Below are 23,626 nucleotides of genomic sequence, written 5' to 3' on the forward strand. Positions count from 1 at the left end.
ATAGCACAAAAATATTTTTTCTTTTCAAGTCAGAATAAAATATTTCATGAATGAATAAAATATTTAGTTCATATGAAAAAAAAATCAGTTCACATAATTGTGTTGCAATCATTTTATACTGACACTAAGAATTACAAAGTGATGCATTTCTGTAGCCTGATTAAAATATTTCAGAATAGAGGACAATCTGTTGGTGATTTGGGGGAGTTTGTCTGCCTGTAATTTAAATAAATTGGGCCAAAAATTGTGTGAAAATAACATGTTTATTATTGCATTTAGTCTTGTGTAAAGGGGCAGATTGAATTTCCCCAACTCTATTTTCATGTGTTTCTGAAAAAATAGTAATGTGTGAATAATAAGTTGTTGTTTTTTTGTGTGTGTGAATAATAAGTGTAACCGTTTACGTTTACCCTCTCCGTAACATCCGGTTTTAACGTCACACTTCCTGCCTTCTCCCTTCGTTCAACGCAAACACAACAATGGCGTCCTTAAATGAAGTGAGTAATTTTACCATTTGAATTTCAGATCAATATATATGATGTTGTGGCAGATCAAAGTCGGTGAATATTATTTAAGGATACGCTGACGGAGAATGTTAACCGATGTTAGCGAATGCTAGTAGACATTAGCTCGTCACACACAATGAGACATATTTCCCGTCCATTCGTTGTCTATTTCCTGATATATCAGGCTATCTTGTCTGTTAACAACTTAACTTGCCGAGCGCTTGCTCGTTTCATACCGTGTTTTGCTTAATAAATGATAACTGACGTTATTTTTAGGAGTCTGCCACAGCCACCGAAGGAGAATCGACTGAAACTCTTCCGTCCCAGAAGAGAGAGGCGAGACTTAGAAAATTCCGTGAGTTACATTTCAAACGGGTGAGTGTTTGACCTTTACCTGGTTATATTGTCCATTCAAGAAAAAAAAATCAATTCTAAGAAATCATGTTTCAGTTATGTTACCAACGCTGTTCGAAGTCCTTAGTTGCCCGCATGGGTATTTTCTTTACGACCCCACTTGCAAACAGCTTCTTGAACAACAACATATTATCATGCATCTATTTCCACTGCAGAATGAGGCACGTAAGCTCAATCACCAGGAAGTTGTGGAGGAGGACAAGAGACTAAAACTACCCTCTAACTGGGAGGCTAAGAAAGCCCGTCTGGAGTGGGAGCTTGCAGTAGATGAAAAGAAAAAGGTATTGAAGTATAGTTTACATAAATTCAGATGTACTCCACATATTATTAAGCATGATGTCAAGCTGTCAATAACCGGATTTTAAGTCTTTATAACGTCTAGAAGCAGAGATCAGACAGAAAAGTTGTGTTGGCTAGCACTTTGTACTCAAAACGTCATCATGTGTCAGGTGTCATTTCTCAGTTGAAAAATAACGTTTGGCTTTTAGGAATGTGCTGCCAGAGGGGAGGAGTATGACAGAGTGATACTGCTGGAAATCACTGCTGATGATGCAGAGCGGTGGGAGAGGAAGAAAAAGAAGAAGAACCCAGATACAGGATTTGCAGGTCGGTTCCTGGAGTAAAGACAGACATAGGTTGTTTTTAGTGTAGTCTTCAGCCCTTTTTACATTGCAGTTCCGCAAAAGCGCCGTAACCACTCCATTGCCTATACATTACACCAAGCAATGCCGGCATAAAGCCTTCCTTCCTCCTCCATGCATGTTGCATAAAGAACGAGGCGTAACAGAAGTGTAATAATCCCACCTTGAACTGGCAGTGTAAAAGGGGCTTTTGTTGCAGTCGGTTTATAGGATGCGTGGCATGATTTAAAGTGTTCGCCAATTCATCAGAAAATAACACATTGTCATTGTCAAGTGTATTCTCAGATGAACTTGACAATGATTAAGATCAACTTCATCCCTGCACCTTTCAGCCATAACATTATGACCACTGATGGGTAAAGTGACACCCACAGTGTCAGTGGGTAGGATATGTTAGGCAATGAGTGTATTTTTTTGTCTTTGAGGTTGATGTGTTGGAAGCCGGAAAAATGAGCAAGCGTAAGGATGCAAGCAACTTTAACAAGGTTTGAGGAACACAACAAAAAGTTGAAGGCGTTGACTTGGCCTCCAAATTCCCCAGATCCCAGTTCGATGGAGCATCTGTGGGATGTGCTGCACAAAAAAGTCAGATCCATGGAGACCCCACCTCGCAACTTAAAGGACTTAAAGGATCGATAATTTTTATACGCTACATCATTAATAACATCCCTCGTGCACACACGGCTCAAGTGCTGTGAAAACTGAATCGCAAGTGAAAATATTTCTCTTCTGTGACTTTAGACTGAAAACTGATGAAACCAGTCAACTTAGCAGACAGCAAGACAGAAAGAGGGGGGAGGGGCAAGCGGTAAATAATGCAATCTAAATTCAACGTTTTAACGGAAATCTGAACTGACTACATTATTTGGTTTGATCATAAAGCCTAATTTATCTCTTCAGTTGCGTGGTTTTTCAGTGAGTGTATATGCTGGGGACTCTTTAACCAGTTAAAACGGAAGAGAGAGATCAGCATTGTTGCTCAGTTGTAGAGTCGATTGTCTTTCATTTGGAAGGTTGGAGGTTCTATCCCTAGCTCCCTCAGTCTACATGTCGAAGTGTCCTTGAAAGAGACTTAACCCCAAATTACTTCCCGTGGCATAGTCACCAGTGATGACTGATTGACAGTTGGGTACTTCACTAGCAGCCTCTGCCATCAGTGTATGAATGTGAATGACGTTTTTTGCCGCTTACCCTCTTCCTGCATGGGGTCGTCCAATATTTAAGAATAAAATATGTGGTGTAACTTTCCTTCATTTACTGCCTACTATGGTGCATGAGTTATGTTTTCTAAAGCTTGGAATGACAGAATGAAATAATAAAACCAAAAGAATTTCACAGGGCACAGTGAGAAGAGTTTAATTACACAAGAATGACTGGAAAACAGTCTGTCTGTTGGCACCTTGTACAGAGAGTTGGTGGTCCTTAAATGTGGCCCAGGACACATTAACTTGCACACTGCTGAAAGAATGTTGCAATATGCAAAGATGATAAATACTAGGTGTAAACAGGGCTGTTGCTAAACACACTTAAGTGTTTGTCACGTCATGATGTCATCAACTCTGGTATCACATTGGGAAGTTGCATGGAAATGCATGAAAATGCTGTATTTTAGACTTGAGTAACTTACCTGTCAGACAGTAGAACATGAGTCTGTTTATTCAGCAAATAGTACTTTAATACAGGTTAGATTTGAGTAAACAACTTGTGATTTTGGTCTACTCTTCTGTTCCGCTGTGCCATGGCATGTGAGCATTCAAGAAGTGTTCCACTTCTTTATCACAGATGGAAAGGGGCTGCCAAAAATCCTACATACCATCTTATGGAGCAACGATTCAAGAAAAAAATAATAGCATCCAAATTTTGCTTGCTTAGTGTTGAAAGGGTGAATAAGACAACACTCCTGTAATGCATGTAGGGCTCACTTACAGTCATAGCCATGGACAGCTTAAATCTTGAATTATTCAGGCACACCAACGAGCATCAATGTTCTGCTTATGGTTAGTAACATTACTGTGAGTAACAACATCAGTGTCAGCAAGTTGGCAGTAAATGTAAGCCAGCTAACATTTGAGCCTAAAGTGTGGCCCTTGGTGGCTGGGTGGAATGAGTATTGGCCTGATCAGTGCTGTTAACTAACATTACAAAGCTCAATGAATCAATTGGAGAAATCTTTTCAGTACCAAATCTAGAACAGATTTTTAAGTCCACTCAGCACTAAAGCAGTTGTGGATAGCCCAGTCTAATTTTCTTTCAAAAAATAAAATCAACAAAGAAACTATATTACCTTCATTTTAGCCCTGACAATAGTTATAGGTTCTACAGTTTATAAGAAGGGTAAGAAAATGCCATAACTAGGAAAGTATAAAGACAATTAAAGATTACAATTTTACTTTATCTTAAAAGGTTCTTTACTCGTTCTTTATACATACAAGAGGGCTACAAAGTGCTGAACATAAGCTGAAAGAGTTTTAAAGAAGGATTGTGTGCTCATCTCACACACAGATAATTGCAGCACACTTCAATCTGGAACAGCAATATGCTTTTTATTTTAGCTTGTTCAAACAAGGAAGTGATTTAATATATGTATGTTACAACAAGTGCATTGATTCGACTTGTAGTTGTTAACTCAGGACACAGTTATTATTGGTTTCAAGCACTTCTAATTTATGTTCCTACATCATACTCATAGATGTGAGTCAAGCAGCAGTCACAGATTTTGCTCAATAATAAAAAAAAAAAAAAAAAAATTGAATCTTCTTAAAATATTTTCATGTTTATTTTTTGTACCAAATAATGTAGAGTAGTATCAATGGAAGCATTGAAAAGCATCTGTATTGAAGCAGTGTTGGTATCGACCAAGTATCAAAGTCCTAACATTACCCATCCTTAGTTGCATGTAAGGACCTCTTGGAAAATGTGTCACCTCAAACTGGTCCCAATTTAACTTCCTGAAAAAAAGGGAGTCTTCTCAATATGGCTGCCAACTGTTTCATCAAAACCTTCTCTGGTTTGAAACCTCTGGGGAGAAAATTATCTCACCAGAGGGGCTTAGAGAAAGAAAGGGAGGAGATGAGTTGCCTCATTATCTCTCCTTAACCAGGTGCAGGTTTGAGCGTCATGCCTGCATACTGTTTGTTCCGGTAATTTCATTATTATTCACTTTTTTCTCTCCTTCTTTCACAATGGACTGCAGGTTATGCTGAGGCTCAATTCCGACAGTACCAGAGGCTCACCAAGCAAATCAGACCAGACTTGGAAAGCTACGAGAGGCAGAGAGAGGAATGGTGAGATAAGCATTAATCCCATCTTCCTATGCTGTAAAAGTACATTATTTGGTCCTTTTAATACTTAATCCAGGAAGATAGACAGGTCAACTTTGGAGGAATTGCCTTTAGAATTACTATAATTTTGTGCATTCCCATTTACAGTGGCATGAAAATGATAACTTAGGTTGTCCTGCTATTAAGACCGAAACTGTGACAATTGTAGTCACGTAAAATTAATTGTAACCATTCGCTTACTGTAATCATCACCCATCACATGTTCACAAAGCATTTTATTGATTACGTTAATTTATGTACCACCTGGGGTTACTGTTGACAAAGCTGCTCACTCCCGAAAAAATGTAAATATTAAAATGTAAGGCAAGGTCGAAGAGGAGTTTGCTGCATGCAGGTTTTTTACTTACAAGATGACCCATGCAGAACCATGACGGATACACCGACACATTTTGCCTTGAAGCAGCATCATCATCATCTCTCATTAACGATGGCATACAAAAGTCCCTTTAATTATGTTAAAATTGTGATTCTCTGTGGTTGTGCTTTTCTAATCAATTTGCTGGTGCTCCACAGTGGTGAGGACTTCCACCCCACATCCAATAGCCTAATCCACGGCACCCATGTTCCCACAAAGGACGGCATTGACCGCATGGTGGAGGATGTTGAGAAACAGTAAGTCACACTCAAAAACAGACATATTCTTGACTGACCATCCACTAATTTAATCTCGCTCTCAGTCTAACTATCAACCTGAATCTCTATCACTAAATTTAACAGGGATGTGATTTTTCTGGTTTTATCCAGGTTTCAGTATTGTCTGACCTCAGGGGGTGACCCACGTGAACCGTGATTTTAAAAGGACAGCAATTAGCCATGTTGGCTGTTTATTTGCTGAGCTGTGTATGTACTTCACAGTACCAGTGACCGTTAGCCGCCAGCCAACCACACAGTTGTGCAACTGAAATAAGTGTTTTGATAAGCATGTGTTTTCTCATGTTTTCCTTATATAGGCTGTAGGGCTGTCACTTTTCAATCGAAATTTGATATATCGTTGAAAGCTGGTGAAATATTAATATCCAGAGTCCCAGAATGCTATAACATTTAAAGTAGTGTGCGTTGTATTCAAACAGATACCGATAATACGTTGCCATAGTCAGAAAGCACAGGGGAGACTTATTGTTGTTCTGTTCCAGGGCCCAAGCTGTAGCTAGCTTTGGGGCTAACTCCCATCACTTTAATACATGAGCAGCATTTGGCAAGCAAGACACGGGAGCGCGGCTTGAGTCTTGAGGAGTCGTAGGCTTTATTATGCATAAACACCGCCCAAACTGTACATTGGTTCTGTTGTTTATACAGCTACCGATCAGTCTTTTCTCTGCTCTTCCGCTGCTCCGGTCCCCGACACTTCACATAACACGCGCATACACACTTCCGATCTCCCTCTCACTCGCTCTACCACCCCACTCTCATGCACTTAGCTCTCCCCAAAACAGAGCTACGCTTCTAGTATAAGACTTGTATACTTGAACTGATCATCTGAACACCAACGCACCTCAGAAGCGCTGTATGTACCACTACGTTTACACTACCTCTCCAAAATCCACCAAAATACAGGAATTTAAGTGTTTGATACTCGAAATTTTCTATGGCAGGTCCCCCATACCCCCACTTAATGTGTCCTCCATTTGGCAGTAGTGTATCTTACTTAAACACCAAATATTAACTGCCATTTACCAACAGGTTGTTGTTGTAGTCAAAGTAGTAAGTAAACTTCTTGTATAAATATTTGTGTGATGTTAACTTGATAAGGCTTCTACGTTTTAGGTGGTGGAGTTTTTTTCAAACTTATTGCTGCGTGTGAAAAGTAACAAGCTCTCATCTAGGCCAACAAGCTAAATGCTGATAATGACAAACGTATACAAAATGATGAACTGTACATACGTAAGGCAGGTCATTAATGTACAATATATGTAAAATATAATTTTACTGTCCATTTTACTTTTCTATAAGCAATTTAAATAACCCAACATTTTCTTTTAGTTTAAAAAGACTGTGTTCAGTAAGCCTGTTTTTTTCCAACATTCACAGGAACACACAGTCTATGACCACATTTCCCATTTGGAATAGGGAGATGTTTTGTGTTTTCAGTGTCTATCTAAATTAAAACCACAGTGGAAAGTCCTGATTAAAAATTGCTCGAATAAGGCAGTTTATTATTATCTGCATAGGGTGATTCTGAATGGGGTGGGCAGTGGGTGCAGACTATGTATATGGCCTTGTGTTGAACTATGATCCATACCATAATTGGTGTTTAGGGGTGGGGTAGGTGGCATTAGATGGTTTGGCTAACTGTTATGGAAGCACCATAACTACTTTAAAGTCCAAGCATAGAGGGATCAAACTGTACCCTCTGTGTCCTTCACATTCAAGTAACAGCTGCTTCAAACAGTTCAGTTCTTCCACTGGTTCTTCAAGTTTTCTGCCTTTGTATAAGAGATCCCCAACATCTTTGATTACCCTCGTGATTCCCTGAGCTGTTCTACTTGAGACAGTCTTAAGGCTTGTGTTAGAGGCTTGTCGGGCATTAGAAAAGGATTCAGTTCCCAGGTTATGTTCAAGACACAGTGAATGAAGTCTGGGAGCTACCAAATTGACAGTATTTTCCTGTCAAGGAGTATTTATATGTGCATTTAGTTTTCCATTGCCACTCTCCTTGCCAAATTTAAATGCAAACTCCAAAATTATTGCCTGTTGCCAGTTATTGTTATTAGACATGGATAGTGGCCATAACATTTATAGAATCCTCTGTTTTTATTTGCAATTCTCAGGATCGAGAAGCGCGCCAAGTACAGCCGGCGCAGGGCATACAATGACGACGCAGACATCGACTACATCAACGAGAGGAATGCCAAGTTTAACAAGAAAGCAGAGCGCTTCTACGGCAAATACACTGCAGAGATCAAACAAAACTTGGAGAGAGGCACAGCTGTCTAATGGGTCGAGTTACCTAAGTGGACATGTTGCTTCAGTTTTGTCCTTATTCAAGAGTCTAGGGTGCATTTTTTTCTTTTCAGTACTTTATGCAAACAAGACTACATGTAGTAAATGCTAACGATTCTGTAGTGTATGGCAACATTCTTATACCATGCTGAGGTTATTTTGAGCTAAAATATGATACAATTATTTGTCAGATATGTAATGTGTGGTCTTCTTTATACAGTATTAGAAGTTAAAACAGCAATGTTGTGATTATTTTTATCCATTTCATTTTGTTTAAATAAACCACTTCCAATTTTCCATTTATCTTGCACACTTATTGGTTTTTCTGTGGCCTTACTGCGTGTGGTCTCATGATGTAGACATGGAGCGTGAGAATTAACTACTTTAACTACCATCTGACCTCGGGGCATGATGAGCAGAAGATGCCAGCCAGAAGAATGTGTCAGTGAAGGTGCACACAGAGATAAGCACCAACAATTGAGCCATTCAGTTTTATTCATTATCATCTACATCTCTGTTAAACCAATGCCATTGCCCCAAGCTGCGACGTGAGCAGGAAAGCCTTGTGACTAGAGAAGACATGAAAACAGGTTCCCATGCAAGTCTCCAACTCATGCAACTCCTCGCTGTTTATATATAGGAGCATTGCCCCCTCTACAGGGACACAGCTACAGCTTTGTGTCGGCTGACATTACAACATTGAAGATATTGATATTTATATAAGGTGTTATACTTTGTAGAATTTTACAAGGGCGTGTCAATCCTCCTCACACCATAAATTTAGGCTTTTCCTTGAAGGATAGTGTGCAAGGCCGCCATGTCACATGTTTAATACTCTGCTCTGTAGCTGTTGGGGAGTGGATGTGGTGTTCAGGTTTATGATAGTGAAATTATTGTAGTCTTATCTGATTAGCTTGAGGATACTGGGTGGGAGTTGTATAAGGAATAACATTGCATAAATAAATTTCATGTTGTGTCTCACAGATAATATGACAATTTTGATTCTTTCAGGGCCAAATGCCACTTAGTGTTCCCTTTTAAAGCAGAATGGGTATGATTTAAACCAAGTAAATGTAATTAAATTACCGGATAAATAACCATGGGTGTCCACAAACCTCTGACTGGGTGACACCAATTCTTATTTTTAAAGCTTTAAAAAAAGGGGGGGGGGTTGCCTTTAAGTGGAGAGGACAATGCATTATATATATGCAATGCAACTAATGATGTTGATGTGTATCAAGTAAACGGTACCTATTCCCTGCTCTAGTAGCTCAATTACTTCACCTCCACTTACACTCGCTGTTATGCATTTGCATGTCTTACACCTTTTAGAAGTAATTAATCAGAATTACAGATCACTTTACAGCAGGAGACACACAGTCTGGCCGTCAAAACCGTGTTTTTTTTACCCTTTTATTACAACAGATTGTGACATGTATCTTAAGATCAGCCTGATAATCTTCGGAGGACTATAATTTATCATCGATAGTTATCAAAACCAATAGATAAGTTACCTTCTGGCAATAATTCACTATTATTCTTAACATATGCCAAGAACCCGTCAAACTAAATATACACTTGCTTTAAGGTAAGAAGCAAAGCAGCCACAGCAGCAGGATACATCAAGTTACACGAGCAGGAACATGCTCTAATATTATGAAAGCAGACAGCTCATGGTGAATGGTGGAAGGTGATCATCTGAGTCCCATCAGGAGGTTTATGTGAATTTGAGTCTGTGAGATTAATACCTTAGTGCAAAGCTTATCATAGCAGACATTTTTAATTGTCAGCAGAAAAACCGTAGCTTTACAAACAAAATTTAAGATGGCTAAGTTAATTTCAAGAGTCCCAGACTGCCCCTTGATGCACTTTACTGGACCCTGAAACTAAATGGAATTCAGCCATAAAAACAGTTTACACCTTTGCACACCATACATTGACATTTAAAAATGCCTTGTTGGAAAAAGGCTTCTGTGTAATTTTAGGCAGAGTATAGTTAACTGCAAATCATGGGAAACCATGTCGCTCTAATGTAGAATTGTTTGAGGAATAATTACTGCTCAACTGTTAAGTAGCTTATAAATAGATAGAAGCCGTAAAAATGCCATGATAAAAACATTATATACAAACATACAAGTAGTCAGTGTTTGCAAGTCTGGGATGACACTGACACCATGTGGTCTTTAGATTAATTGCAGCATCACATATACAAGGTAAACATGCAGCTAGCACTGTGATGAACCTCTGAGATGGCCAATGAACAAAAGTTCCTCTCAATACTGGGCGGATTGCTCTCAAACAGCTGTTTGTACATGTACTCACCTTTACAGACATTTCAAGGGCCAGTACAAACTAAAGTGCATGACACTTACTGAGACTTTTGGCTCAACACTGGGTTAGCAAAGTCGTGTTTTTTGAGCAGAAAAACTATTTTATACTTATTTTAGGTAAATTCAAGTAGCAGTTGTGTTTTAATGCATGCATTATTATTTATGTACCCAAATAAGTTACAGGTGAGTAATAAGGAGCATTCATTCAATCTTAGTATATGAAACTTGCTGTTGCATTGCAAATAAAAGTATACCCTAACAGTTTGCTCCAGACAGAGTAACCAGGAGCATATCAGTGATTTATGAGACTAAAAACAATAGATCAACAAGACTACAACGCTTTTGATCAAATAGATCTTTATTGAAATTCATGAAAATAACGAAAACAAGTGGAGAAAAATAATCCAACCTGAATGAATTCTTCACTTCTCCCGAGTTAACTCTTAACATCTGAAAGAAAACATTGGCGATGAAATCACTGAACATATGTACAACATATTTACAGTATTTACAGTGGTCCATATATTTTGCCACCCTAGTGTGACTTGGCTAGAGTGCGTTTGCGTGCGTTGAAGATTCTGCCTGCTTTAACTGGAACCCAGTGGCCATATGGCTTCCTGCTTTCATAGCTGTCCACTCTCGGAGTCACCTTAGCACAAGATGAAGCTACCACTGTTGGTTTGACCACAGAATTCTGAGAGGACAAGAATAGGAGACAAAAACAAAAATATAAGAACATATCAATACATACTTGAAGTAAGGTAAAGCAGAGTTTGATTTGGGTTTTAACATCAACAGTTTAGATAATCAGAAAGAGAAGACAATTAAGGTCACTTACGTTAATGCTGAAAGAGATTTTCCCTTTTGGAGAAAGCTTTGGGCTTAGCACATCATCAGGCTCCTCCTCAGTGTTCTGTTTCAAAAGGAGACAAAAAACAGATCTAGTCAGATAAACTACTGAAACTTAAGGTGAGCTTTTACAGTTTGTGAAATTCATAAGATGGTCGATAGCTTCTATTTCATATATTACAATGTAAATGTTCAACAAACTGCAGCTCGCATGCATATTTCCCCTCTTCCCACTGTTGTCAAAGGCTAGGCTCAACCATTACAAGAATGCTCCAAGGACAGACCTTGAAACATAATAAAACAAAAAAAATGCAAGTAAAGAAGGATGCCTTCACTTTCTACAGCGGCAGAATGATGGCGAGGTAAGTTTCCCAACCCCTCAGCTCTTGGCCCGTGTACCAACTTATCTTTGGCATAGGGAGAGGAGTTCTTCATCTGTTTTTAGCTCTCTTGACAGGAAAAGTCACTATAACGTAGTCCACACCCCTGCGCACCATCAGCAAGTGGAGGATTCTGCTAAATAACAATGACCCAATTCAACTGCAAGCATGAATACATTTGTTATGTCAGAATTTTACTGTTTTGTGTGAATAGTAGTCATCATAATACAATATGTGAACTGATTATACAACATCATGATAAGATATAAGATAAACATTTATATGGAAAGTGTGCATTTTGTCTAAATGTGGGGGATTTACATGTGTTTAATTGCAAACCTTGAGTTGATAAACTAAACACATTGAACATTTTAAGAGTTATCAATTAACCTTTCACGCAAACACATATTGTCGTCACCCAAGTCACATGACAGCCCTTTAATCCCAGGTGCCGATGAGTGAAGGAGACCACTGTCATGTTATCTATGAAGACAGGAATAAATACAGAGAGTATGTGTGTTCCCTCAGGGGTCCAAAGGTTGACACAAGACATAGGAAATTCAACATAACATAGACCTCAACTGTAGAAACACAGTGTATATCTACTGAAACTCTGATAAAATGCTAAAACTCCTTGTTCTGTACTTACATCTAGTTCAAGATAGAAAAAAGCTATTAATTACAGTGTTACAAAGCCTAATCTTAAGAGTTCGAAGTGTTCAGTGTGAAGCTGATATTAACATTGTAAAACCCACCTGTGAAAGAGTTTTTTTGGGGTGTTGTATAACCCTTGTTTTGGGCACTGGTGACACCCATTTGGATTCCGACTGCTCTGACAAGATTGGTTGCACACTTTCAGGAAGGTCCAGATTCTCCACGCCTAGGATCTTCATAGCATTGGCTTTAGCAGCTTTGAGGAGTTCCCTTTTATCTGGGGAACACAAACAAAAGGTTTTGTAGGCGTTTCACCAACTCCAAAATCCACTAAGTAATGAATACAAATATACGATGATTACCATTCCCTTGTTTCATTAAATTCACTTACCATCCAAACTCAAACTGACAGAGCTTCCTGAGGATCTGGACCTTGACTGGCTCCTGTAGGTTCTGGATGAGGGTTTGAAAGATTTGCATCCAAACCGACTCACAGCCCTTCTATACCTGATAGAACGGCTGAGAGACCTGGAACGAGACCTGTATCGTCTGTGACAGGAGTACTTGTCTTGGGAAGGGGACCTGCTGTAGGAGCGAGACTGTGCCCTGTGGCGGCGTGGTGGGGAGCGAGGGTACCTGCCACGGCCATAATTGAGATGGTTGTCACAGCAACAGCGTGAAGAAGGTCTGTGGCAACGAGGGTGAGAGCGGGACCGAGACCGAGACGATGACCTGTTGGTGGATGAAGATGAATTTGAAGAAGAGGAAGATGAACCCCTGCATGGTCTCCTATGGCTACTACGCCCCCTGTAGTGCTCAGAGTCAGAAGAGCTGTAGCTTGCACAGCTGACACTTGATCCGGAGCTTGAAAGAGATGAGGCAGGGCTATTCTTGTCAAAGATTACATTGATGCCGTCACTCTGACGGGCATTAGACATTTCTGAGTATGAGGATTTTCCTTTTGCCATAGTGTTGTTTTAAATCACAATCTGGAATGAGACAAAAAGTGCAGTAGTTTAGAAACGTAATTGTTTACACAAATCAGTCAAGTTTTAGTCATAGTTGCAGTAAGGTGCGTCATTACATCTTTTAAAACAATGCCTGAATAATAATAATTATCAGCCACAGTCAAATGTGTAAGCCTAAAATAGTTGTTGTTGTTGTTGTTGTTGTTGTGTAACAGTTTTAGCAGTGCTGCCCCTACCGATCAAGGCAACGTTGTGTAACTGCAATGGCTGACTGGAGAGAACTGGAAATTTCCATTATGACGCAAGCTAAAGTTAGCTTGGCTAGCGTGTTACCACTTTAGAAGACTTTATATCCTAGTCCTTCGCTAATGAAATATAATTGAAAAAAAACACCCTTTCACGAACAGTTACTTACATAACGACGTAATATGAAGATAAAAGACAAAAGCCGATAAAAGAAAATGCATAACGTTGCAGATTGGAAAAACAAAGTTAGCTATGCTAGAGGGCGTAGTAGGCTAATTCTTACCAGGTCAATTGCAGCTTGAAGCCTTCGATATCGTCGAGAAAAAATATATATACATATAAAAGTTGCCTCAAAAACGTATCGCGAGGCAATAACTTACAGAAGTCAAATGGTCAGATTTGGTGGTTTGAGGAAAAATAATTACGGAACTGTAACCGTTGTCTCCTTCAAGTCTTCCGTCGTCGTCACACAAATAAAGCGAGGCTGGTCGTGCAACGGGTTTACAAGCCCCTGGAAAATTCCGGTCACGTGTTGTTCTGACGATCTGAATCTTTAGAACGGCTCAACGGTCCTGTTTGGTAGGAACCAACCAAACTTATTGTAGGAACAGAAAGAGTAAATTTACGCTGGGCGAAAGTTGCCTATTGTTGTTGCCCAATATATTTAATTAATTTAATCTGACATTGTCTCATGTGTCATTGTTATCAAATAATTATTTCTGCATCAACTCGTTTAGACTCTGTCATTCAAAAGAATCTCATCATTAGTGCAAACCAGTAGAGAAGCAGAAGTTCGTGGACCCACGTCATCTACAATCCACTTTAAACAACGAAAATAGGTTACATTGCAGTAATTGCGACTATACATTAAATGTAAGGAAATAGATGCTGCTATAAAATAGTATGATATAACCTTGTAGTCCAGCAATCTCGCGATATTTTATCTAACCAATAGTATTTAGTTTATTGCTTCCTGTTTTCACTGTTGAGGTCTATGAACTTGCTAAACTTGTCTTAGACTCGCCGCTATCTCTCTTATCCTGAAGCGCATACAAGAACACCGAGTAGACATGGACATTTTGACTGTATTGCCGTCCAGCTTTGGATATGTTATATTTACCTACCTCTACAGCGGGATTATGCTGGGATATTTAGCAGTTAAGGTTGGGGGTGCCAGGAAGAAGTACGATGTTAAGGTAGTTGAGTATGAATTTGGGCGATACTGGACGCTCAAAAGTGTATACGAATCGTTTTTAATGTCTGTCTCTGGTTAATTTGTCCTGTGTGTGATCTCCACTTTATTTTGCAGTATCCTACTATGTACAGTGACAAGGAGCAGGTGTTCAACTGTATCCAGAGAGCACATCAGAACACCCTAGAGGTTTACCCACAGTGGCTTGTTTTCCAGACCATTGCAGCGCTTGCCTACCCGGTATGTTTTTAATTTATACTTACTTAAACATTTATATGTTTGTGTGTGTTGTTTTATATTGTTTAGCTGTACTTGTTGGGCTAGTTGCTTGTAAAATCGTAACGACACAGATAACAGACGTGTGGAAGGGGCAAGCAAGCCTCATGATCTCTGGCGCTGTCAAACCAAAGAGACAGTGTCACAATTATTAGGCATATTTTAATAGACCGTAGCATCCTTGTGTTATCTACATATTTTCTAATTTTCTTTTTCTTTGTGCATAATCTCAGTTATCAGCATCTGTGTTGGGTGCAATTTGGGTGACCAGCAGGTTTTCATACGCCTGGGGCTACTACACAGGAGGTAAGACTGACATGTTAGTGTAAAAGAAGAATTTAACGGAGGGCAAAATACCAGTTAAATGTCAGTTAACCCACTGTTTTAATAATTAAAAACGTTTTTTACACACATTCCCAGGCTAACTTAATACATTTAAAACAGACATCAATATTATTTAATTAGTGTTAGATATCATATAATAATAGCTACATTGGTCAAAGGTGCATAGGAGCACTGAAGAAAAAACATCATTTTTAATGATGATTGATCTGTTTCGTAACAATCAATGGCCGAAGGTCACAATGTGTTTGGTATCTTATCTACAACTGCACTGCTAGTTCTTACATAGATGATAAAATTACTCCAGAACTGACCGGTGTAGTTTGATCCTATCAGTGTTGTAAGAACTTGCTCTCACAATAATTCAAGTCCAAATTCCATTAATAATTCCTCATAATATTTTTTCATGAGAAGGCTAATGGATACAGTCCAGCTATAAAGGATTACGTAAGCGTTCTTTTTTTCTTCTAATCAAGTTTTGTTTAATAATTTAAAGAAGAAGAAATGTTATTTAAAGTTTGACAGGTCTATATTAGGGTGAAATTAATTGGATGTAACAGATTACTCACTTCAGTGTCATTTCATGCATTATCTGCAAAATGTTAGTTATTAAGACTCTCATAGTCAGGCAAAAACATTCCCTTTGGAAAAAATTAAGTATTCATTGTATTGTTTGCAGTGTATTTATTGTTGTTTCTTAGAATTCTGCTTTGTTGAAAGTTTGCATTGTCCTTTTTTATGTTTTATTTCAGATCCAGCCAAGAGGATGAATGGTGCCTATGGCTACATTGGATACTTTGGTGTCATCATTCTGTCTGTATCTGTAGCATTGCAGTTGCTTGGATTCTTTTAAAGAATTGCCATGTTGTATTTTCCCATCTAACTTAATGGTTGACTCATTTATACTGGCTTGCATGATATTTTGAATGCAAAACTTTAAAGAAGTTGCAAAATACTTGTAATACTTTTTTTCAAATTGTGATGCTAATAATTGTATGGACCACTAACTTGATATTTGTTGTATTCCAATATTTGTTGTGAATGCCTACTCCATGTAATCATCAAAAATAAAATAAATACTGCAGCCCAGTATATTCTCTATAGTGCTAAAAGGATCAGCAACAGGCATCAAAGCCCCATGTGACTCACACATGATGTTTCAGGCACAAGTCTCCATCCAGAGTATAAAGGAAATGGTACAAAAATATTATGTAAAGGACATCTTAATGAATAACAGATGAAAATGTTCAGCTAATTATTTCAAGAACATTGTCTAGTTTGAGATCACATTTTCTCTCTATTTCAATTATCAGAATGTTTTAAATAAACATTTAAAGCATTTATTTAACTGCTCTGAATCCACACCACTGGATCACTGATGCAAATAGGCTTGTAGGCTATAGGAAAGAAAGGACACAATCCCATCGCACAAATCCATGTTGTTTTTTTTCGAAGTTTTTATTGTTCTTTATTTGCCTAGTGTGACATTATGGGTCAATATATTTGGGTATTTGTGGCCGGTAGAGCCTAGAGTCTAATGCCTTCTTAAAGTGCTTCCTTCATCAACTATTATTAGCTCGTTTTTCCGAAATAATGAGCCGAAATACCGTGTAGTAGTGTGTGGTTTGTTCTTTTTATAGGGATGGGGGTTTTTTTATTTCATTACTCTTAGTAACAATGGGCTACTCTACTCCCCACGTCTACCTGATTATTTAAACATCAAATATTTTTCACACGTATAAATCGATCGTATTAATAGCCCTACTTTACGACTTCCTTTTTGACTAGTTCGAATGCTTGTTATGTCGAACCGGTGTCGAACATTTTCCCATTTTGTCTTCAACACCTGAAAGCACCAATATCAACAGCGTCTCACCCTCACCAAATGGGTGTGGATTAACTGCGCATGCGCATGATCGAGCTCTCTCAGAGGCTAAATCGGGTTTATCAAAGTGGTCTACATCAAAAACTGAAAATAAAAGGTAGGAATTCCTTTGAAAATGACAATAAATTCTATTAATGTTTTTAGGGACTGAGTTTTTTGCTTTGTAATGACGTTGTTTGTGTTATGGTATTATTTTAGCGTCTTCGTATCAAGCAGAAACCTTTAAGGAAATGTTTGCTAGTGCCGAAGCTATGGACAATAGGCTCGGACTACACTGCTATGTTTTTTTTAATCTACGGTATGGATACACGTCATGTGTAAAAACACTGTTGTCGAATAGTCACAGAGATTTATTTTAACAACCACGACTTTGTGATTGTTGGTGCTACAGGACAGGGAGAGCATTCTTAACATAAACGTCCCACCGATAGCGTATAAACATATACATCGTTTCACTTCTGATATTTGTCTGTGGAGGAGTTAAGTATGGATACTGAATAACTGTGCCGTCGTGATGGCTGTGTCTACAATGTTTTTCATGTTGCTTTCACTTTTACGTGTTTTTTAACTTATCGCCTTTTCTTAAAGTCATGTCAGGTTTTCTGGACGGAATCCGGTGCGGAGACTGCGAGTGCAATGTGGACTGGGGGGAGAGGAGAAACACCATCGCATCTATAGCTGCTGGAGTTCTGGTAAGTCACAGGTTTTCCTCAGTTTAGGGCGAATAGTCTGCTATTACAGAGAGCAATTTAGGCCTCTCTGATTTGTGTTCTTGGTTTGTATCTGCCTCTAGTTACCAATGCTTAGTCAGAGCTGTGGATTCCTGTTTTAAATATTGAGGATGCAGATTTATTACAAATTTATTGACACGCAGGTTCATATTTAGTACTCATTGAAGTCTTCGTGCTAACTCTGGATCTTTGCAGTTCTTCACTGGTTGGTGGATCATCATCGATGCAGCAGTGAAATATCCTGATCCGGGAGTGTTTCATCATGCATATCACACTTGTGGAGTCATTGCTACAGTGGCCTTTCTCATGTAAGACAGCCTTTGAAAATTGTTTCTGTAAAGGGAGATATTCTTCAGTTTGACAAAACAGTTTACTCACACTGTTCAATTATTTGATGGTGCTAAAGCTTAAAGTCCCATCTCCTTTCCCTTACCTCCCACACTATATGACATTTCCTTAATAGTCATGGTGATATTAAAACTTTATTAAGTGACCTAAATATTGAGTGACATTTGGATGATAACTAGTGTTTGTGTATTGGAAAGGGGGCGGGGGGTTGTGACCAAAGTATGGAATTTGGTCACAAGATGACTAAGCTGTCTCCATAACAACTGAGCAACCCTATCTGTTGAGAAGTGCCATGACATGGGGCTGAAAGCTTATTAAAAACCAAGGAAATCGACCTTGTGATGGTAGTTTTTGTTATACTGCTATTTACAAGCTAGACCCTTGAGTAGTTGGATTCTTTCGTTTAAGACCTCCATAATGCTATGTCTTGTTCATGGACATGATTCATACTTATTGTAATATCTATCACCATAAGCAATAAGGTAAAATTTACGTTCTCTGTAGCTTCTGATGTGTTTGTAATTAATGTTCTTTTATTTCATTCGACCAATCTAGGATAAATGCTGTTTCAAATGGCCAAGTGAGAGGAGACAGCTACAGTGAAGGCTGTATGGGACAGACTGGTGTGTATTATTGGACATGATGAACTTCTCAATATTCTGAGTACATTTACCCACAAGCACTTAACCATTTTCTATTTAAAATTATGGTTTCTCTACTGGATATTATAATGGCATCACTTCTGGTTTTTACTGCACTAAGGCCCCCATTTCAGAGGGGTTTTTGTGTATTGGCATTACAAGATACATGCAGTGAAAGACAAATCCATAAAGAAGCTCTGTGTAGAGTCAACAACTAACTGACACTGTCTTATCTCTGTTTGCAGGCGCTCGAGTGTGGCTCTTCATTGGCTTCATGCTGGCTTTTGGCTCCCTCATTGCCTCCATGTGGAGTCTGTTTGGAGGATTCGTACAGCCTCGTAAGTCCTGTTTTTCTGATTAGCACATTGTAAGTTAACAAACACTGACTGTGCAGTAGTCAGTTTTGGGGTGTGGCATTGATTGTTTATATTGAGCAACATAAGAGTGTCTTGAAAATTGTTGAGGTTAAAGAGTAGGATACAGTAACTTAATTGTCATTTGCTTTATGAAGTTAGCTGAATGTCAAACATTCCAATCATGTACAGCTCCTTAGCTGCTGCGGCTTTAATTATCATGGTACTTGTATAAAATTATAAATGCTCATTTTGTAACCTCTAAATCTTTGTTTGCAGAAAAACCTGTTGTGTACCCTGGTATTGCCATTTTCTTCCAAAATGCATTCATTTTCTTTGGGTAAGTTAATGTTCCTTGCGGTACCTTACTTTAAACCATGATTACACTTAAGTACAAGTATTGTGTTGAAATATTTTGCTTACACTGTCTTCCCATCTTCTGATTAAGGGGTTTGGTCTTCAAGTTTGGACGAACAGAGGATCTCTGGCAGTAGTAGACTCAGTGGTTCTTCACATCTACAGTTTATACACTTTGCTTTCTACATTGTATTAGACAATGTGCATTCGTGGTTATTCACTTTATATACACTTTTTTAGCTTTCCAGTTAACATGTTTAATTTATATTGTTTGCTTTAAAACGGCTAGATCATAACTAAGCACAAATTTTCATAGATTCTTTGGAAGTTTAACCTTTTTAAGTTTGGCACATCTTTAAATGTGTCTTTTTGCACTCAGAATGTGTAGCCATGGTGTTATAATGTTTAACAAGTCCTGTAAAAAAAAGAAATATACATTTATATATTGGGCGCTTTAATTCCCTTAGCTGTCCGCATTATTTGGTATACTCCCTTCTATGACATCCTTTAATTCAGATCTGTCTTATGGAGATATATTATTGTTGCATAAGATATCATTGAGGACAATATTTCATTTTACTTTACACATTAACTGGATATAAGCATATGGGGTTGTTTATCTTGCTTGAAATAACACTGTCAGCTCTGAAACTTTGCAGTCATCCAGATTTTTTGTTGAATATTAATTGGCACAAACTGCTGACCTCAACTCAACAAATGTTTGAATCCTCTACACTATTGTATGTGTACTGGAAAATTGTATTTAACTGCAAACAATTATCAATTTTCTTTGCTACCATCCAAAACATAAGATCAGTTTCTGACAACTATGTTGAATAAACGTAATGAGCAGTAAATTAGTCTTATAGTCATGCTTTCAAGATTCATCCTTGCAATGTATTTATTCTGCACTCATAAAAAGATATTTTTTCATTGATATGAATGCACACCAGAAATATTTTTTACTCCCAGGATCAGGCTCCGTCAACTTCTTTCTCCACATTCTACTTGCGCACTGCAAGATGGGGAAACTGCAAAACATGAAAATGTGTCCAGTACGGCATTATTAGTTTACTTTTTATAGTATGCATAGCAAAACCTAATAATGAAAAGTGCATAACTAATAAGTGTCACTGTAGTTTATTATTACTTATTTTCGGCGCTGATATACAATTGTCTTCAGCTACATATTTGTTAGCCTGTAAGAAGATAATGTCTTGATTTCCTACCTCCCAGAAAGCCTGATCATCAAAACATTTCTTGTCTTGGGTTGGTCTCCAGATGTTCAACTTGAGTAAAAGCCCTTTTAAATGATGATATATATTAAAGGGATTAGGGTTGCTTTCAGGTGTACTGTATTGATATTAACCTGGGATTGTTAACAAGTATATATTTGCAAAATGTAAAAAGAGTTGACCCCAATGCTGAAAGCAAAATAATTATGTTGTATCAAATGGCCTGACTGTATGACTGGCAGGGTTTTGATAATGGAAACCTTGCTAGAGAGAAACTTACCGGTAATGAATCCCATGAACAGACTTAGAGCAATGGTGATGAGGAGTGTGCAAATGTGGAAAACAGCAAACCGGATTGCCCTGCGAAATAAAAGACAGATTACAGAGAGTGCAACACATTTTGTGTGTCTATGTGAGTGAAATGTCTATCCCATGAAAATTGCATTCTTACATTGTGTGATGATCACAGTCTTTAAGCTGCAGGAGGAGATGTGCAAGCCATCCCAGTAGACCAGGAAGTCCATGTGTGCTCAGGACAGCACAGGTGTCATGGCATTGAAATGCAAGGAGCATGTGGAACTGGAAAATAAGAGCTTATGAGCTGTTGTGATTTTTATGTTATTTAATCACAGTATGTATGAGTCCATGTGATGATCAAAACCTTGAGATATCGGAATCCAATGGTTGAGATGACAGCAGCAGCAAATCCGATTGTCATGGCCTCCCATGGCTGATGAACCACTGACATGGAAACCCCAACAGCAACGCCACCAGCAATGATACATGACTGCATATGGTTCTGACGAAGGAGTGCAGATATATGGCCAATAAAAATCCTACCTTACTGACATTTAGAGTAATGATTGATCAGGCTTTTTTGTTGGCTTCCAAGGACTCTACAACAGCAAAAGATAACTTCATAAGAGCACAATGTTAAGTAAACATGTCATGTTTCAGATCATACCGGGTTGAGTTTTCCGTTGGGACTGGAGAGGACAGAAAGAGCAGCTGCTGTTACAGCACTGACAGCTAGTGCTAGGTAGGTGCTGCACACAGCCGCCAACTTCCTCCCAGGAGTGGAAACATCCACAAGTGCTGTATTGAAACTGGGCCAAAACATCCACAGAAACAAAGAACCTAAAGAACAGGGATTCACATTGAGATTCTGCTTTGCTAATGCATGGGTTGAACTTCAATCTCCATTTAAAGGTGAGGCATTTCAGTTGCTGCACCATTAAAATCCCTATCTAGCAGCAACATCAAGAAAATGTACCCAACATGGAGAATAATCTGGTTTTGCGATCAGATTTCTCTTTTTCAAATTGTTGCTCAGATCCTTTCCGATACAGCATCCAAGCCAGCATGAGTCCAAACAAGGTCCCAAAGATATGAAGCAGCATGATGCTGTTCAAAGGTTGGACCTGGAGTAACAAAGCATTATAGTAAGCACATGTCTAAGAAATGAGAAAATCCACTAAGAAATAGTGGGTGCATATGAATGAAGTGAATATGATGGGCCTGAAAAAGAGAAACAAAGCATTGAAGGTCGCTGACCTTCAGGAGAGTCTGGAGCAGCCATTTATTCAGGACAAATCCAGACACCTCCAGCAGGGCAATGAGGACAAGGTGGACAGGGTTAGTCTTCCCCAGCACGGCTCCAATTGAAATGAGGGCAGATGCTGTGCACATCTCTGCAACAACTATGCTATATTAAAACATTAAAACATTTGAATAAATTAGAACTTGATTGGGTAGCCTATATTTTGTTACATTTTCATGATTTTGTTGTTGTTGTTTGATACATCTATGTTCAGTAATTTTCTTTTGCTGTAAGGAAACTGATTAAGAAGTTCAATAGATGTGTGTCATTAAATAAAGGGGTTGCAAAATGATCGCACTGAAATCCTACCTTCTTAAATCTATTCTGATCTTCCCTCTATAATACCAAGACTCAATACCATTGAGTATGATAGCCAGTTGGGTGGCCATGATAGCTACAAGAAGGTTGAACCCAGAGCCACTGAAACCATAACGCACTAGAAAAGTGCAAACGAATCCAAAACCAAGAAACACCATCACATTCACATCCTGGAAATCTGCAAGAGAGAAAAAGTTTTTTGCTTTTAACTTTCAAATACACCTTGTTCAAATAACATAGGTCCGTTAAAATAGTCACTGCTGTCATCTTCTCCTGAAGCTCCAGCAACTGTGCGAGCTTATCAACACCAAGCAGTAATAACTTCAGGGTCCCCCTCCTCCTGGATTCAAGTAGTATATGTATTTTACTTTTTAAACGTTGTAAATCGTTGCTAAGAATGTAAATAGCCTATATTTATGATTTTATTTTTAAACGAAACATGGAATGTCTACATTTTTAACACCCACTGTTTCACATACTCCCCTTCTTCCAAACTCACCACTTACCTGGGTAAATGTGGCTGACGGTAATCCCATGAACTTTTACATTGCTTTCGATCTCAATGTAATTGCCATATATGACTAATAAGCCTAGCTGCAGAAAAAACAGCAAAGGCGCCAGACGGGAGCGAAGACTTGGTGCGTACCGAGGAGCCATTAGCCTACAGAAGTACCCCGCGCACTTTTGTGCCAACTGACGCATAGCCCCGACGCTTTGAAGAGGGCGCAAACCTCAAGTCTGCGTAATTTCCTTTGTATCGACTACAGGACAAGAATGAGTAATTATAGAGTCAATTATTTCCAGTAATACAACTTTGCAAAAGGATTAAGATCATATTATACAAAAAATGTGTCTAAAAATCTTACATTTTATTGAAGTCAATAAAGCCACTTTTTGTAGATGCTGTTGCGCATGCTGCATTTTGTTCAGTCCCTTTAAGAAGCCTATACAATGTCACCATATTGAGACAACATCAAGACTATGAAAATAAAAAGTATTTTCACCATAATATATGTCATGTCATAGCATAACTTTCGAGACTGCAAGGCAAATATTTATAGCTTACATTGTTTTGCAGC

At 38.5% G+C, this 23,626-nt stretch overlaps 5 protein-coding genes across 7 annotated transcripts; 3 read left to right on the forward strand and 2 right to left on the reverse strand.

Moving 5' to 3' along the window:
- Positions 1-424: 424 nt before the first annotated feature.
- Positions 425-8,139, forward strand: syf2 (SYF2 pre-mRNA-splicing factor). The gene is made up of 7 exons (XM_069661606.1): positions 425-497; positions 783-881; positions 1,076-1,201; positions 1,409-1,526; positions 4,755-4,845; positions 5,416-5,514; positions 7,671-8,139. The coding sequence occupies exons 1-7, from the start codon at positions 480-482 to the stop codon at positions 7,834-7,836; spliced, it is 717 nt and encodes a 238-aa protein (XP_069517707.1). The 5' UTR covers positions 425-479; the 3' UTR covers positions 7,837-8,139.
- A 2,369-nt stretch (positions 8,140-10,508) lies between these two features.
- rsrp1 (arginine/serine-rich protein 1) lies at positions 10,509-13,764 on the reverse strand. The gene is made up of 5 exons (XM_069661098.1): positions 13,553-13,764; positions 12,447-13,044; positions 12,157-12,332; positions 11,011-11,085; positions 10,509-10,866 (listed from the first exon to the last, which is right to left on the reverse strand). Exons 2-5 carry the CDS (start codon positions 13,021-13,023, stop codon positions 10,708-10,710), a joined length of 987 nt encoding a protein of 328 aa, XP_069517199.1. The 5' UTR covers positions 13,024-13,044; positions 13,553-13,764; the 3' UTR covers positions 10,509-10,707.
- A 495-nt stretch (positions 13,765-14,259) lies between these two features.
- Positions 14,260-16,171, forward strand: mgst3b (microsomal glutathione S-transferase 3b). The gene is made up of 4 exons (XM_069662004.1): positions 14,260-14,465; positions 14,579-14,701; positions 14,971-15,043; positions 15,832-16,171. Exons 1-4 carry the CDS (start codon positions 14,340-14,342, stop codon positions 15,930-15,932), a joined length of 423 nt encoding a protein of 140 aa, XP_069518105.1. The 5' UTR covers positions 14,260-14,339; the 3' UTR covers positions 15,933-16,171.
- Positions 16,172-16,978: 807 nt separating this feature from the next.
- On the forward strand, positions 16,979-21,015 carry tmem50a (transmembrane protein 50A). The gene is made up of 7 exons (XM_069661766.1): positions 16,979-17,061; positions 17,553-17,656; positions 17,891-18,003; positions 18,599-18,666; positions 18,930-19,022; positions 19,317-19,377; positions 19,486-21,015. Exons 1-7 carry the CDS (start codon positions 16,986-16,988, stop codon positions 19,529-19,531), a joined length of 561 nt encoding a protein of 186 aa, XP_069517867.1. The 5' UTR covers positions 16,979-16,985; the 3' UTR covers positions 19,532-21,015.
- On the reverse strand, positions 20,286-23,217 carry rhd (Rh blood group, D antigen). Of its 3 annotated transcripts, XM_069661765.1 has the most exons (10): positions 23,054-23,217; positions 22,539-22,725; positions 22,184-22,334; positions 21,903-22,050; positions 21,594-21,766; positions 21,291-21,428; positions 21,081-21,208; positions 20,910-20,989; positions 20,624-20,697; positions 20,286-20,425 (listed from the first exon to the last, which is right to left on the reverse strand). In XM_069661765.1, the coding sequence occupies exons 1-10, from the start codon at positions 23,202-23,204 to the stop codon at positions 20,399-20,401; spliced, it is 1,257 nt and encodes a 418-aa protein (XP_069517866.1). In that variant the 5' UTR covers positions 23,205-23,217; the 3' UTR covers positions 20,286-20,398. The 3 variants fall into 3 exon arrangements, 2 of the variants coding, with proteins under 2 accessions (XP_069517866.1, XP_069517865.1); XM_069661764.1 differs by having other exon boundaries at positions 20,286-20,697; XR_011308076.1 differs by having other exon boundaries at positions 20,404-20,425; positions 20,624-20,989.
- Positions 23,218-23,626: the final 409 nt, after the last annotated feature.

This window comes from Semicossyphus pulcher, unplaced genomic scaffold, assembly GCF_022749685.1.
Source record: "Semicossyphus pulcher isolate SPU_LCO1_2020_fin unplaced genomic scaffold, fSemPul1.0.p SCAF_14, whole genome shotgun sequence".
Lineage (NCBI taxonomy): Eukaryota > Metazoa > Chordata > Actinopteri > Labriformes > Labridae > Semicossyphus > Semicossyphus pulcher.